At 41.5% G+C, this 16862-nt stretch overlaps 1 protein-coding gene across 1 annotated transcript in view; it reads right to left on the reverse strand.

The window, feature by feature from the left end:
• The window catches only part of ZNF236 (zinc finger protein 236), an 86258-nt gene that overhangs the window by 53490 nt on the left and 15906 nt on the right, over positions 1-16862 (reverse strand). Inside the window, exons 6-8 of the mRNA XM_065890422.1 lie at positions 16006-16149; positions 13056-13259; positions 11867-12095 (exon numbers count right to left, since the gene is read on the reverse strand). Of these exons, the coding sequence (XP_065746494.1) occupies positions 11867-12095; positions 13056-13259; positions 16006-16149 (577 nt within the window). The remainder of the gene's footprint in view (positions 1-11866; positions 12096-13055; positions 13260-16005; positions 16150-16862) is intronic.

Genomic DNA, 16862 nt, shown 5'->3' on the forward strand with positions numbered 1-16862 from the left:
ATCTGGCCTGTATATGTTTTGTTTGGCCCAGGCAGTGTTAGAAAAAGAAAACTGAATCCAGATTTCTGACCCTTTGACAAAATGAACGATCTGGAAAACCAGTTCTGCATTCCCACGTGGCAATCTTTCTTGGTGCTGGGCAATAGCTTTTCTCTTCAAACACATTAATAAATTTTGAAAGAAAAAACATGCATAATCATCTTCAAGACGAAAAGGTATTTACTAAAATTCAACGTCTAGTTTTAAGTTTTAAAAAACTGCCTAAAAACAGGAGGAGGTGAATAAAACATATCAATATAACATTTGACTTGACAGGAAAATACTAAAAGCAATCCTATTAAGGTGAGGAAAGAGTCCACTATCACACTGCCATTAATTTATCATGTTTGAGAGATACCAGCCAACGTAACTAGATAAGAAATGCACAGTAATAACTATAAAGGAAAAGGTAAAATCATTGTTTACAAATGATATGATTATACACCTAAAAAACTAAAACTCAGAAAGAGGCCCACATTTTAATACGTGAAAATCAACATCTTTCATACCTACCAACAAAATCCAGAAGAAGATTTAAAAATACTACTAAAATATGGATAAAAAAAAAGATCTGGGTAAATGGAAATGCATAATACCCTATTCTTTTTTCTTAAGTTATTCTTTTTATTGAATGAAAGATTCTTTAAGTTCTATAGTGCTTTACAATTTTCAAAAGTTTCACACACATGATTTCATATAATCCCCTATTAACCCTTTTCTTTGGTATAAAGACAAAAATTTATAATGGCATCAATTCTCTCTGATTAAATCACTTATATACAAATACCAATAGGGATTCTTTTAGAACTAGTCTTGGAAGTTTAGCAGTCACTTTTAAAGTACGTATGAAAATATAAATATGTGAAAACAGTAAAAAATACACTTTAAAGAAAAGTGTAGTGAGAGAGGACTAGGTATCCTAGTTATAAAACACACGATAAAGCTAAAACCATTTGGTATCACAACACATGAATAAAAAGACAGATTACTGGAATAAAGTCCAGAAAAGACCCATACAGGTTTGAGAGTGTAATATATGATAAAGGCAGCATTGCTTTCCAGCAGGAAAAATGTGACTTATTCAATAAATGGTGTCTAGGCAGCTGGATGCCCATCTGGAAACAAAAAATAAAACTGAGTCAAAGATTTGGTTTAAAATATGAGAGTAAACAGATGGTAACTGGACATATCATGGTGATCATTTTGTAATGATGTATAAAAAAATGAAAGTATAAGTGTTAGATAAAAGAGGCACTTTTTCCATAATGTCAGTGTTGAATTCGAGTTGAACACGAGTCCAAAAGTCATAAAACACTGACAAATTTGGCTACATAAAAACATTTCTCCCCCTTTTGCTATATAAAAAGAAGATGCCTCTCCCTTTTAACTCAAAAGCCAAACAAATTAGAAAAGAATACGTGCCATAGATACAGCTCACAAAATACTACTAGGTAAAGAGAAAACGAATGCAGCAGAGCATTTAGCACTTGGAGGATCTAGATGAAGGCAGAAGGCAATTCTCCGTATTTACTGTTCCTGCAATATTTCTAGTAAGCCTGCAATTATTTCAAAATCAGTACTTTAAAACAATCTTTACAGAACTTACCCTCTGAAAGCTCTGACACTTGCAGAAATGTACCCTACAGATATACACGTATCCATGACAGCATTACTGGTACTGGCAAATACCTAAATATTATTTACCCATAAAAGGGAATACTATTCAGGCATCTTGTAAAACAAGCTATCAGGTGGGGAAAAGTGAACCACAAAATAATACATACAGTATGCCATACATCCTGCTAAAAAACAATAATATATAATAATATGCCTAAGCTTGTTTAAAAGACACAGAAAACCCCAGTGACGGCAGCTGCCTGAGGGAGGGGCGCATGGAGGACCAAGATGAGCAGGCAGGGGACTCCCCGCTTTCCACTGTACCCCATCGTGTACCTTTTGAATTGTGGGGCACGAGCAAGTTTCACCTGCTTTTAAAGTAACTTTAAAACGTACGTATTCATTACGCACTTGGTATGTGTCAGGCGCTATTCAGTTCTCTTCCATTTATTCTATCCCTTTTATCTACCCCTGTTACAGGTGAGGAAGCTGACATTTTAAAGGTTAACTGACTTTATTAAAGCTTCATAATGGGGGGTGCTGGGAAGATGGCGGAAGAGTAAGATGTGGAGATCACCTTCCTCCCCACAGATACACCAGAAATACATCTACACGTGGAGCAACTCCTACAGAACACCTACTGAACGCTGGCAGAAGACCTCAGACCTCCCAAAAGGCAAGAAACTCCCCACGTACCTGGGTAGGGCAAAAGATAAAACAGAGACAAAAGAATAGGGACGGCACGTGCACCAGTGGGAGGGAGCCATTTCCACACACTAGGAAGCCCCTTCGCGGGCGGAGACTGCGGGTGGCGGAGGGGGGAGCTTCGGCGCCGCGGAGGAGAGCACAGCAACAGGGGTGCGGAGGACAAAGCGGAGAGATTCCCGCACAGAGGATCAGGGCCGACCGGCACTCACCAGCCCGAGAGGCTTGTCTGCTCACCCGCCGGGGCGGGCGGGGCTGCGAGCTGAGGCTCCGGCTTCGGTCGGAGCGCAGGGAGAGGACAGGCGGCTTGAACACAGCCTGCAGGGGTTAGTGCGCCACGGCTACCCGGGAGGAGTCCGGGAAAAGTCTGGACCTGCCGAAGAGGCAAGAGACTTTTTCTTCCCTCTTTGTTTCCTAGTGCGCGAGGAGAGAGGATTGAGAGCGCCGCTTAAAGGAGCTCCAGGGACGGGCGAGAGCCGCAGCTAAAAGCGCGGACCCCAGAGACGGGCGCGAGCCGCGGGCGGACCCCAGGGACGGGCATGAGACGCTAAGGCTGCTGCTGCCGCCACCAAGAAGCCTGTGTGCGAGCACAGGTCACTCTCCACACCCCCTTCCGGGGAGCCTGTGCAGCCCGCCACCGCCAGGGTCCCGGGATCCAGGGTCAACTCCCCTGGAAGAACGCACGGCGCGCCTCACGCTGGTGCAACGTCACGCCGGCCTCTGCAGCCGCAGGCCCGCCCCGCACTCCGCGCCCCTCCCTCCCCGCGGCCTGAGTGAGCCACAGCCCCCGAATCAGCGGCTCCTTTAACCCCGTCCTGTCTGAGCGAAGAACAGACGCCCTCCGGCGACCTACACGCAGAGGCGGGGCCAAATCCAAAGCTGAGCCCCGGGAGCTGTGAGAACAAAGAAGAGGAAGGGAAATCTCTCCCAGCAGCCTCAGGAGCAGCGGATTAAAGCTCCACAATCAACTTGATGTACCTGCATTTGGGGAATACCTGAATAGACAACGAGTCATCCCAAACTAAGGAGGTGGACTTTGAGAGCAAGGTTTATTATTTTTTCCCCTTTTCCTCTTTTTGTGAGTGTGTATGTGTATGCTTCTGTGTGAGATTTTGTCTGTATAGCTTTGCTTCCACCATTTGTCCTAGGGTTCTATCCGTCCATTGTTTTTTGTTTTAAATTTTCTTAATAATTTTATTAACTTTATTATACTTTCCTTCCTTCCTTCCTTCCTTCCTTCCTTCCTTCCTTCTTTCCTTCCTTCCCTCCCTCCCTCCCTCCCTCCTTTAGACAATGAATCATCCCAAATTGAGGAGGTGGACTTTAAGAGCAAGATTTATGATTTTTTTCCCCTTTACCTCTTTTTGTGAGGGTGCATGTGTATGCTTCTATGTAAGATTTTGTCTGTATAGCTTTGCTTCCACCATTTGTCCTAAGGTTCTATCCGTCCCTTTTTTTTTCTAATTATTTTTTAATTCAATAACTTTATTATACTTTATTTTACTGTATCTTCTTTCTTTCTGTCTTTTTTCCTTCCTTCCCTCCTTCCTTCAGTCCTTGCTCCTTCCCTCCCTCCCTCCTTTCTTTCCATCTTGCCTTCTAGCTTTCTTCCTTCCTTCCTTCCCTCCTTTCGTCCTTCCTTCCTTCTTTCCTTTCTTTCTTTCTTCCTACTTCTACTAATTCTCTCTACTTTTTCTCCCTTTTATTCTGAGCCGTGTGGATGAAAGGCTCTTGGTGCTCCAGCCAGGAGTCAGGGCTCTGCCTCTGAGGAGGGAGAGCCAACTTCAGGACACTGGTCCACAAGAGACCTCCCAGCTCCACATAATATCAAACGGTGAAAATCTCCCAGAGATCTCCATCTCAACACCAGCACCCAGCTTCACTCAACGACCTGCAAGCTACAGTGCTGGACAACCTATGCCAAACAACTAGCAACACAGGAACACAACCCCACCCATTAGCAGAGAGGCTGCCTAAAATCATAATAAGTCCACAGACACCACAAAACACACCACCAGACGTGGACCTGCCCACCAGAGAGACAAGATCCAGCCTCATCCACCAGAACACGGGCACTAGTCCCCTCCACGAGGAAGCCTACACAACCCACTGAACCAACCTTAGCCACTGGAGACAGACATCAAAAACAACGGGAACTACGAACCTGCAGCCTGCAAAAAGGAGACCCCAAACACAGTAAGATAAACAAAATGAGAAGACAGAAAAAAACACAGCAGATGAAGGAGCAAGATAAAAACCCACCATACCTAACAAATGAAGAGGAAATAGGCAGTCTACCTGAAAAAGAATTCAGAATAATGATAGTAAAGATGATCCAAAATGTTGGAAATAGAATGGACAAAATGCAAGAAACATTTAACAAGGACCTAGAAGAACTAAAGATGAAGCAAAACAATGATGAACAACACAATAAATGAAATTAAAAATACTCTAGATGGGATCAATAGCAGAATAACTGAGGCAGAAGAACGGATAAGTGACCTGGAAGATAAAATAGTGGAAATAACTACTGCAGAGCAGAATAAAGAAAAAAGAATGAAAAGAACTGAGGACAGTTTCAGAGATATCTAGGACAACATTGAATGCACCAACATTCGAATTATAGGGGTTCCAGAAGAAGAAGAGAAAAAGAAAGGGACTGAGAAAATATTTGAAGAGATTATAGTTGAAAACTTCCCTAATATGGGAAAGGAAATAGTTAATCAAGTCCAGGAAGCACAGAGAGTCCCATACAGGATAAATCCAAGGAGAAATACGCCAAGACACATATTAATCAAACTGTCAAAAATTAAATACAAAGAAAGCATATTAAAATCAGCAAGGGAAAAACAACAAATAACACACAAGGGAATCCCCATAAGGTTAACAGCTGATCTCTCAGCAGAAACTCTGCAAGCCAGAAGGGAGTGGCAGGACATACTGAAAGTGATGAAGGAGAAAAACCTGCAACCAAGATTACTCTACCCAGCAAGGATCTCATTCAGATTTGATGGAGAAATCAAAACCTTTACAGACAATCAAAAGCTAAGAGAGTTCAGCACCACCAAACCAGCTTTACAACAAATGCTAAAGGACCTTCTCTAGGCAAGAAACACAAGAGAAGGAAAAGACCTATAATAACAAACCCAAAACAATTTAGAAAATGGGAATAGGAACATACATATCGATAACTACCTTAAATGTAAATAGACTAAATGCTCCCACCAAAAGACACAGACTGGCTGAATGGATACAAAAACAAGACCCATGTATATGCTGTCTACAAGAGACCCACTTCAGACCTAGAGACACATACAGACCGAAAGTGAGGGGATGGAAAAAGATATTCCATGCAAATGGAAACCAAAAGAAAGCTGGAGTAGCAATTCTCATATCAGACAAAATAGACTTTAAGATAAAGACTATTAGAAGAGACAAAGAAGGACACTACATAATGATCAAGGGATCGATCCAAGAAGAAGATATAACAACTGTAAATATTTATGCACCCAACATAGGAGCACCTTAATACATAAGGCAAATACTAACAGCCATAAAAGGGGAAATCGACAGTAACACATTCATAGTAGGGGACTTTAACACCCCACTTTCACCAATGGACAGATCATCCAAAATGAAAATAAATAAGGAAACGCAAGCTTTAAATGATACATTAAACAAGATGGACTTAATTGATATTTATAGGACACTCCATCCAAAAACAACAGATTACACATTTTTCTCAAGTGCTCATGGAACATTCTCCAGGATAGATCATATCTTGGGTCACATATCAAGCCTTGGTAAATTTAAGAAAACTGAAATTGTATCAAGTATCTTTTCCGACCACAACGCCATGAGACTTGATATCAATTACAGGAAAAGGTCTGTAAAAAATACAAACACATGGAGGCTAAACAATACACTACTTAATAACGAAGTGATCACTGAAGAAATCAAAGAGGAAATCAAAAAATACCTAGAAACAAAGGACAATGGAGACACAACGACCCAAAACCTATGGGATGCAGCAAAAGCAGTTCTAAGAGGGAAGTTTACGGCAACAGAAGCCCACCTTAAGAAGCAGGAAACATCTCGAATAAACAACCTAACCTTGCACCTCAAGCAATTAGAGAAAGAAGAACAAAAGAACCCCAAAGTTAGCAGAAGGAAAGAAATCATAAAAATCAGATCAGAAATAAACGAAAAAGAAATCAAGGAACCAATAGCAAAGATCAATAAAACTGAAAGCTGGTTCTTTGAGAAGATAAACAAAATTGATAAACCATTAGCCAGACTCGTCAAGAAAAAAAGGGAGAAGACTCAAATCAATAGAATTAGAAATGAAAAAGGAGAAGTAACAACTGACACTGCAGAAATACAAAAGATCATGAGAGATTACTACAAGCAACTCTATGCCAATAAAATGGACAGTCTGGAAGAAATGGACAAATTCTTTGAAATGCACAACCCACCAAGACTGAATCAGGAAGAAATAGAAAATATGAACAGACCAATCACAAGCACTGAAATTGTGACTGTGATTAAAAATCTTCCAACAAACAAAAGCCCAGGACCAGATGGCTTCGCAGGCGAATTCTATCAAACGTTTAGAGAAGAGCTAACACCTATCCTTCTCAAACTCTTCCAAAATATAGCAGAGGGAGGAACATTCCCAAATTCCTTCTATGAGGCCACCATCACCTTGATACCAAAACCAGACAAGGATGTCACAAAGAAAGAAAACTACAGGCCAATATCACTGATGAACATAGATGCAAAAATCCTCAACAAAATACTACCAAACAGAATCCAACAGGACATTAAAAGGACCATACACCATGATCAAGTGGGGTTTATTCCCGGAATGCAAGGATTCTTCAATATATGCAAATCTATCAATGTGATAAACCATATTAACAAATTAACGGAGAAATACCATATGATCATCTCAATAGATGCAGAGAAAGCTTTCGACAAAATTCAACACCCATTTATGATAAAAACCCTGCAGAAAGTAGGCACAGAGGGAACTTTCCTCAACATAATAAAGGCCATATATGACAAGCCCACAGCCAACATTATCCTCAATGGTGAAAAACTGAAAGCATTTCCACTAAGATCAGGAACAAGACAAGGTTGCCCACTCTCACCACTCTTTTTCAACATAGTTTTGGAAGTTTTAGCCACAGCAATCAGAGAAGAAAAGGAAATAAAAGGAATCCAAATCGGAAAAGAAGAAGTAAAGCTGTCACTGTTTGCAGATGACATGATACTATACATAGAGAATCCTAAAGATGCTACCAGAAAACTACTAGAGCTAATCAAAGGATTTGGTAAAGTAGCAGGATACAAAATTAATGCACAGAAATCTCTGGCATTCCTATATACTAATGATGAAAAATCTGAAAGTGAAATCAAGAAAACACTCCCATTTACCATTGCAACAAAAAGAATAAAATACCTAGGAATAAACCTACGTAAGGAGACAAAAGACCTGTACGCAGAAAATTATAAGACCCTGATGAAAGAAATTAAAGATGATACAAATAGATGGAGAGATATACCATGTTCTTGGATTGGAAGAATCAACATTGTGAAAATGACTCTACTACCCAAAGCAATCTATACATTCAATGCAATCCCTATCAAACTACCACCGGCATTTTTCACAGAACTAGAACAAAAAATTTCACAATTTGTATGGAAACACAAAAGACCCCGAATAGCCAAAGCAATCTTGAGAACGAAAAACGGGGCTGGAGGAATCAGGCTCCCTGACTTCAGACTATACTACAAAGCTACAGTAATCAAGACAGTATGGTACTGGCACAAAAACAGAAAGATAGATCAATGGAACAGCATAGAAAGCCCAGAGATAAACCCACGCACACATGGACAGCTTATCTTTGATAAAGGTGGCAGGAATGTACAGTGGAGAAAGGACAGCCTCTTCAATAAGTGGTGCTGGGAAAACTGGACAGGTACATGTAAAAGTATGAGATTAGATCACTCCCTAACACCATACACAAAAATAAGGTCAAAATGCATTAAAGACCAAAATATAAGGCCAGAAACTATCAAACTCTTAGAGGAAAACATAGGCAGAACACTCTATGACATAAATCACAGCAAGATCCTTTTTGACCCACCTCCTAGAGAAATGGAAATAAAAAGTAAACAAATGGGACCTAATGAAACTTCCAAGCTTTTGCACAGCAAAGGAAACCATAAACAAGAAATAAAATCAAAAGTAAACAAATGGGACCTAATGAAACTTCCAAGCTTTTGCACAGGAAAGGAAACCATAAACAAGATCAAAAGACAACCCTCAGAATCGGAGAAAATATTTGCAAATGAAGCAACTGACAAAGGATTAATTTCCAAAATTTACAAGCAGCCCACGCAGCTCAATATCAAAAAAACCAAACAACCCAATCCAAAAATGGGCAGAAGACCTAAACAGACATTTCTCCAAAGAAGATATACAGACTGCCAACAAACACGTGAAAGAATGCTCGACATCATTAATCATTAGAGAAATGCAAATCAAAACTACAATGAGATATCATCTCACAGCAGTCAGAATGGCCATCATCAAAAAGATCTAGAAACAATAAATGCTGGAGAGGGTGTGGAGAAAAGGGAACACTCTTGCACTGCTGGTGGGAATGTGAATTGGTTCAGCCACTGTGGAGAACAGTATGAAGGTTCCTTAAAAAACTACAAATAGAACTACCATATGACCCAGCAATCCCACTACTGGGCATATACCCTGAGAAAACCGAAATTCAAAAAGAGTCATGTACCAAAATGTTCATTGCAGCTCTATCTACAATAGCCCGGAGATGGAAACAACCTAAGTGCCCATCATCGGATGAATGGATAAAGAAGATGTGGCACATATATACAATGGAATATTATTCAGCCATAAAAAGAAATGAAATTGAGCTATTTGTAATGAGGTGGATAGACCTAGAGTCTGTCATACAGAGTGAAGTAAGTCAGAAAGAGAAAGACAAGTACCGTATGCTAACACATATATATGGAATTTAAGGGAAAAAAAATGTCATGAAGAACCTAGGGGTAAGACAGGAATAAAGACACAGACCTACTGGAGAATGGACTTGAGGATATGGGGAGGGGGAAGGGTGAGCTGTGACAGGGCGAGAGAGAGGCATGGACATATATACACTACCAAACGTAAGGTAGATAGCTAGTGGGAAGCAGCCGCATAGCACAGGGAGATCAGCTCGGTGCTTTGTGACCACCTAGAGGGGTGGGATAGGGAGGGTGGGAGGGAGGGAGACGCAAGAGGGAAGAGATATGGGGACATATGTATATGTATAACGGATTCACTTTCTTATAAAGCAGAAACTAACACACCATTGTAAAGCAATTATACCCTAATAAAGATGTTAAAAAAAGAAGATAAAAAAAAAAGCTTCATAATGATTTAGACATCACAAGGTTTATGATAAGTATAAAAGCATTTGTTAAACGTTTAACCGATACACAAAATACCTCTTAAAATAACAAAGCAAATTCTACTAAAAAGATTCCCTCTCACAAAACTGAATAAATCAAATAGTGACAGCTATAGACGGCAGAATACAATTGGAAATGTAATTAAGGCTAACTTTAAGCTGTTAAGAAAGTGTTACGACTTACGAGACAATAATAGTTTGCTCAGGGTCTTCTTAGGGTATCAGATGGTGTCAACTACTCCTGAAGAGGTATTTTCAGAAACAGGCATTACATTAAACGTATACTGGTCCCTATAAAGTTTTAATCAAGAGGAATATCTTTATATAGAAACATGTCCCCATGATAATTTTCTCATCACAATATCAGAGAGATGGTTAAAACAAAAAAAGCTGGCTCCAACCTGTAGGAAGGATCACATTTAATCTAAAATTTACCAGAACTACATAAGCTTGCTAAGTGCTCTAAGTACTTCATTTATCCAAGTATTTCAAAAATTAATCTGCATAATCTTTACACTCGATGAACACAACACTCCACATTAAAACAACGTACAATAAGGTTAACTGCAGTTCCATTTTGAAATCTCCATCTAATAATGCTCAGTGCAAAAGAGAAAGCTGTTTCTAACACCTAAAGATGTGGGACGGCCCAGGATGAAGCCTCCCTTCCTCGTTACTTTCAGGAAGCCAGGTCTGGCCTTTCTCTTGAAGACGTGTACGTTGCCTGCAGCCAGCCACATCAGAGCATGTTCATAGGCTCAGCATGACGACTAGCAGTTAACTCGTACAAAACGTTTCGCAAGACCTATGGGTTTCCATCAGTTTATCAGGGGCACATAGAGGAGACGTTCAAGAACGCACAGCTAAACGTGTAACCTACAAGGCTATCATAGAGCTATTATTAAAAATATGTGGCAATGGCCCTTTATTTCCTTCTTGCCTCTCTAGATCCCAGGAAAACCCAGACAATAAACTGCTTAGAGTCCATCGTCCTATTTTTCACTTGGGGAGACGGGGCCAGACCCAAAGAAAAAGGAGAGTAGGGCCACAACGTTTTGTGGGTTGAGAAACGAGGATCTCACAATCGCACGTTAGCAATGAGAAAATACATTCTCAGAAGTGTTAACAGAGATGACAGGGTTACTCCATGCTCTCCAGAAAGAAAGCACTTGCCCCCAAGACACCTGGGAGGGGCAGAGTAGTTATATTCACTGAGAAAATATTCTCAAAGGAACGCTTTTCCCAAAAGGCAGGAATCTATTTTCTTCAAGAAAGATGCATGAATGCGTGCTCCCATGCAATGAGCCATACTGAGCGCCGTGGGGTGTTCGGAAACGAAGGGACTGTATTCTAGCTGTCCACAAGTGACGTGAGGGGTCGCGGGGGTCCTAAACCTTCTAGTCTGCAGGACTGAGAGGGGTGAGACCTGTGCTCCTACGACGCGGCGCCATGATCTGGCCTCAAATGACCACCCGAGTCTGCACAGAGAACAGGAGAGGAGGGGGAGGAAGAAGACATTCACGATGCAGAAAAGCCTGGGGAAACCCGCGCCATTCAGAAGACGTGAGAACGTTGAGAACAGCAGGAATCCAAGTTTACCATAACAGAAGCTTGCATCCAGGTGACCCGGGAGGGAAGACAGAAATGCACGCTGGGGCAGGCGGCAGAGGGCTTGTGGGCCGAGAAACGGAGCAGGTGCCGGAGCAGGTGCGGCAGGAAAGGGCCGAGGGTTTCGAGCGGAGGGGCTTTAGAAGCATCAGGCGGCGGCACTGGGGGACAAAGGGGCAGAGACTGGCGGGAAGGGCTGGAGGGAAGGAGGGGCCTGACGGCGGCGCGGGACAAGTCAGCAGGGGCCCTAATCACAGGGACGTCGGTACGATAAACAAATGCTATTAGGTAGACGCCGTCAGAGCCTTCAACAAACATACCGCCTTCAGAAGGAAAAAGGAGGGCGTGTTTCTTAAAAACCAGCAATAGGCCACCCAAAGTGTCTAAACCTTAAAGCATACTGAAATTACCAGGTAGAAACGGAGATTTCTTCTTTATTATCTTTTTTTCTTTTTTATCCAACTTCTCTGGGCTCTCCTGTTCTTCTTCCCGCTCTGCGGCCGTAGGGTCAGCTGGCTCCCTTGAAACGTTGGGAGCGTCTGGAGTCTGGCCCTGAGCGGCCGCGGTCTTGGCGTGGCTGGGGTCGCTGGGATGCGCTGCAACTGGAATTGAAGACAGCCCACTGTTTTCTAAGGCTTGCTGAGACAGAACAGAACTAGGAGGTTAGGAGGCACGATGCCCACACCTGCCCGCCAAAGTCAATTACAAAGACGCGACCAAGCTTGACCTACGGAACTCTGACTCCACCCCACTGGGCGTTAAGAGCTACATCGCCAAGCAGTCATCTCTGAGCGAAACGCCCAGCCCTTGGAGGCCGAAACATCCCTCCTGATGTCTGACATCTCATCTCCACCCAAAGTCTGGTGTGGCAAGCATTTACAGTTCTGAATTCAAGGGCACTGAAATTAATTCACTTGCCTTTTAGAAATTTTCTCTCAGACAACCCTAGCTGTCTGTAACACATTTAGGAATCACTCGTTGAAACTACAGCGGGGTCACCCTCACGACATCAGCCGTCATGACAACCTGAGATTCTTCACACCCCGGCCAACTTGTCACCACAGAGGTAGAGGGGAGAGGTTAGTGCTCACGTCAGTAAGTAAACAGAGGGACGGGAGAGAGAAGGCTGTCTCTGCTTGGGAATGAAGGCGGTGACTGTGGAGCTGGGCGGGGAGGAAGACTCAGAAGAGCCCTCTGCCCTCCGCGCTCCAGCGCCACGGGAGCAGGGACGCTCACACACTGTCAGGACAGGCAGTGCTATCTCCAAGGAGCGCAGCGGGAAAGGAGGAAATATTCCCTACCCTCTGTCAACAAGGGTAGATACAAGGAAGTTCTGAAACGCCTATACTTTTCAAGAAAATTCACTTACAGAGAAAAAATTATAGTTTTAAACTTTTTATTTATCGAGTGATAAGTCATTTCAAATACTGCACTGTCCATAAGTACTCAAACAAGCATATTTTGTTTCAATACAGTGCTTCAATGACGACACATTTTGCATGAAGACCCCCTTCCTTTGACAAGACCTGCATATTGCGTTGTCAGTGCTGACGCCCAGCCCCTGACAAACACAGACAGGAGGAGGCGAGTGTGGCTCACCTGTAGGATGTCCTGGCTGACCCCCACCGTGATGCTCAGCTGCTGGCCGGCCTGAGGCGGCTGGCTGCACCCCGCAGGCCCCGGCTCCGACAGCTCCAGCAGCTGCTGGATGACATCGGCCACCGCCTGGGAACTCTGCTGACTCGGAGCAGACGTGACCTGGGCTTCCGCCTGCTGAAGAGGTAAGGTCTGAAACAGCGTGGCCTGAAACACAGCAACGTTTCGTTAAAAATATAAACAATTACGTTAATTTGTACACCAATTTTTTTTGAAAGGAAATAAACAGGTATATCTCCCTTATGAGCATTAAAATCCCAAAATTAGTATCCCAAACATGAATTTTTTTTTAACATCTTTTTTGGAGTATAATTGCTTTACAATGGTGTGTTAGTTTCTGCTTTATAACAAAGTGAGTCAGCTATACCTATCCAAACGTAAATTTTAAATAAAATGCCTCACTGATTTTTAAGTTAGACACAAAATTGGCCCTTAAAAAAATGTATTCAATGAATTTTTTCTACTACAATTCAAGTCTTGTAAGTGGCGGTAGAGACTATTGCTTCAAGATGGGGGTGAAGCACACAAGCCTCATCTCCCTCTTAGTCCGTTAAAATGAAGGAGTAAAAGAGTTACAAAATATAGAAAATAAGCAAGAGATCACTGTGGTTTAAAATTTTTCTTTTAATTCCCGAAAAATAGGGGCACTGGAGGAATAAATGCTCTGTAAAGCTACAGCCAAGAACTTGTGAAGAGAGAGCTGATCTGATTCCTCAGAAACCCGGAAATGTGAAACACATACACAGAAGACGGTAGGGGCAGAGAACTACCCTGCGCGATGCTGGAATGGTGGATGACAGGGCATTATACGCTGGCCCAAACCGACGGAACATGCTCCACCGAGAGTGAACCTTAACATAAACTGTGGACTTTAGTTAATAATAATACACTAGTACTCATCCATCAATTGTAACAAGTGCACCACACCAATGCAAGGTGTAACAATGGGGGTAATAACTTATGTGAGTTGCTGGAGAGGAGTCTACAGGAGTTTTCTGTACTTTCCGCTCACTTTTACTATTAACCTAAAACTGCTCCAAAAAATAAAGTCTATTAATTAAAATACTTATCACTGACAATGAATCCCGTCTTCCTCCATAGAAAAGATGGCAATTAGGCACTTACCTTCAGGCAAAAAAATGGGGGATTGCCTCTAAAAGAGATAAAAATGAAAAAACTATTTGGGGAGAGCTAGGGCACCTTTTGTGGCCCTTAGCTCCCCAGATTAAACAAAAAATCGTTTACACTCTGCCACCAGGGACCCCAATTTTAAGAGCTGGTTCCCTGGCCAATTATAGGTAACCCTGGAGTTCAACCAGCTCTGGTCACACATAAAAAGTTCAGAGGCAGGTTTCCTGATGCTCCCCTTCTTAAATGCAGGCAACCAAGAACTATAAGACATCTGAAAGAAGAAGGAGTGGGGAGATGCACAAGAGAGACAATTCAATGACTAGAAGAGAACTTTTAAGAGAAAATGCTGATTAGATTTCAAAGGAAAGTACATCAAACCAGAAAAGAGTATCTTCAAAAAGAAACAATCAGATCACAAGGAAAGATCTCAGAAATTAAAAACCTTACTAGCTTAAAAAAAATTCAAGGAAAGAATTACAAGATAAAGTTGAAAAAACCCTCCAAAGTAAAGCACAAAGGTCAAGATTTAGAAAATGGGAGAGGCAAAATGAGACAGTGTTCAGAGGGCTGGACACTGACCCCCAGACAGTCCTGAGAAACAGTACGTATAACCTGACACAGAGCGCTCTTGCACACGCAGATGAGGGTAAAAGGTGGCGTGGATCACAGGTTTCCAAACCCCTATACTACATTTTCAGTTTTTTACTGAGCCTATAAATTTTAAAAATGATTTGTATTATCATTCCAGATAAGCCACTACATCTTTGATTCGCATACTGCCAAAGGAAATGAATATTTGCTTGATTTATACACTGAAAATTTTATTTAAAAAATACTCAGTCCAAAAGAGAATTTAAGACATAATTATTAGACTCTAACTATTCTCCAGTTTTAGAGCTTCTTTACAACATCCTCCCTGATCAAGAGTAAGCTGAGGAATCGTCCTAAGCTGCAAGTGTTGTGAGAAAAGAAAAGAAAAAGTAAACACTGACGGTGAGCCTCGTGCTTGGGAGCTAAATACAAACTAGGCCCATTTTCTGGTTTGGTAGGAGGCAGCTGCTGACTTAACACAGACTATCGGCTGACGGCACTCACGAGCTACTTCAACACTCCCGAGACTTGTACGTCCAAAGTCTCTGTTGCTGGTTAGGACACCAAACTCTATGCTTAGATGCTGCCATTTATGATCACTTGGGAGGGTAGTAGAAGTAGCAGATCAAGGCTGAGCTATGAAAGCCTACAAAAAAGGAGTAAAAGGGGGTGTGTTTGGGGGTCATACAATTTTAAATACATGTACTGAAAAATACAACTGAGTTTCCCAAAAGTCCAAGGTCTCAGGAAAAAGTATCACTGTCACAGTAGACCTGGAGAAATATTACTTTAAAGAGAGACGTGATTCTTAAAGTATAACATAAGGATAAAGAATATTCAATAATAATCATCAATAACACTGACCATAGGAATTACAATTTCATAAATTAATGACTACATGATTACATTTTGTCTTATTTCTAACCGGTTCAGATGACAGTCCATAAATCAGAATCACGTAATATTATTCTAAAGTTTTTAAAAATTTGATTTCCTTTCACTCATTAAACAAACAAATAAAAGTAGCACCATACTTCCATGTAGGAAACTTCCATAGCATCTTTACGGTACTAAATTGCTATTCTAAACAATATTCAATTTTCAAGGTCATAATTAAGATGACAGATTTTGGTAAAAGAACACCTGCTATCAACCAGCTTACTAAGCTTACCGTTAAAACGTGAGCAGTCTCTCCAGCACTTGTTGAATTCTGTGGCCCACCCATATGCATCTTGCTGATATGAGTGTTCAGGCTACCTAAACTTTTAAATACACAACTACATTCTGTACAATTATAGGTAGGGCCATTCTTGACCTTAAAAAAGAAAAAAGAAGTTTTTACAATTGTTAGATTAAAATATTTAAATTATGGCATATCATAATTTATCATTCAATTAAAATGACAGAAATAATCTAACCCTTTATCATACCTTTTCTTATAAGTTAGGTAGGTCTAGAATCAATGACCCAACTCTTTAATCAATATTGCCAGAATGAGATTAATTGAAATTTCAGTCTTTTCTATAAATCAGAACTGGCAGAACCGGTTAAGTGAAAAGTCACAGTTTTCAGTTATTGTGCGCTAGTAAAAAAAATGTCTGACATGTTCTCAACTTCTTAAACAGTTAAGCACAGTGTGCGATAACGAAGGCCAGACAGTTAGATATAATTGTACTCTGAGCCTTGAACATACAAGTCAGTATGGATGGCCACGCAATGTATACATTTTCCATCACCAAGTCCAATCGTCCACGGCAGTGACTACTTCTTTTTGTTTGTTTTTTTTAATAGTGACTACTTTTTAACACTATGACAGAGCCAAGAGTGGACTACAGGGCAGTAGCAGGGACAGGGCCACCCAGGCACAGAGGAAGCACCTACAGTATCCTCTCTGCACTACTCAACAAGCCCAGCCGGCTCTGAACTTGGCTAAGACCTCCACTCCACCTAGCACCTTGCCAAGAATGAACTTTACGGCTTTAGACTCATCACAGGATTAGATAGTGTTACAAGCAATCTTTAGAGGTT

This window comes from Phocoena phocoena, chromosome 13 (genome assembly GCF_963924675.1).
Source record: "Phocoena phocoena chromosome 13, mPhoPho1.1, whole genome shotgun sequence".
Taxonomy (NCBI): Eukaryota; Metazoa; Chordata; class Mammalia; order Artiodactyla; family Phocoenidae; genus Phocoena; species Phocoena phocoena.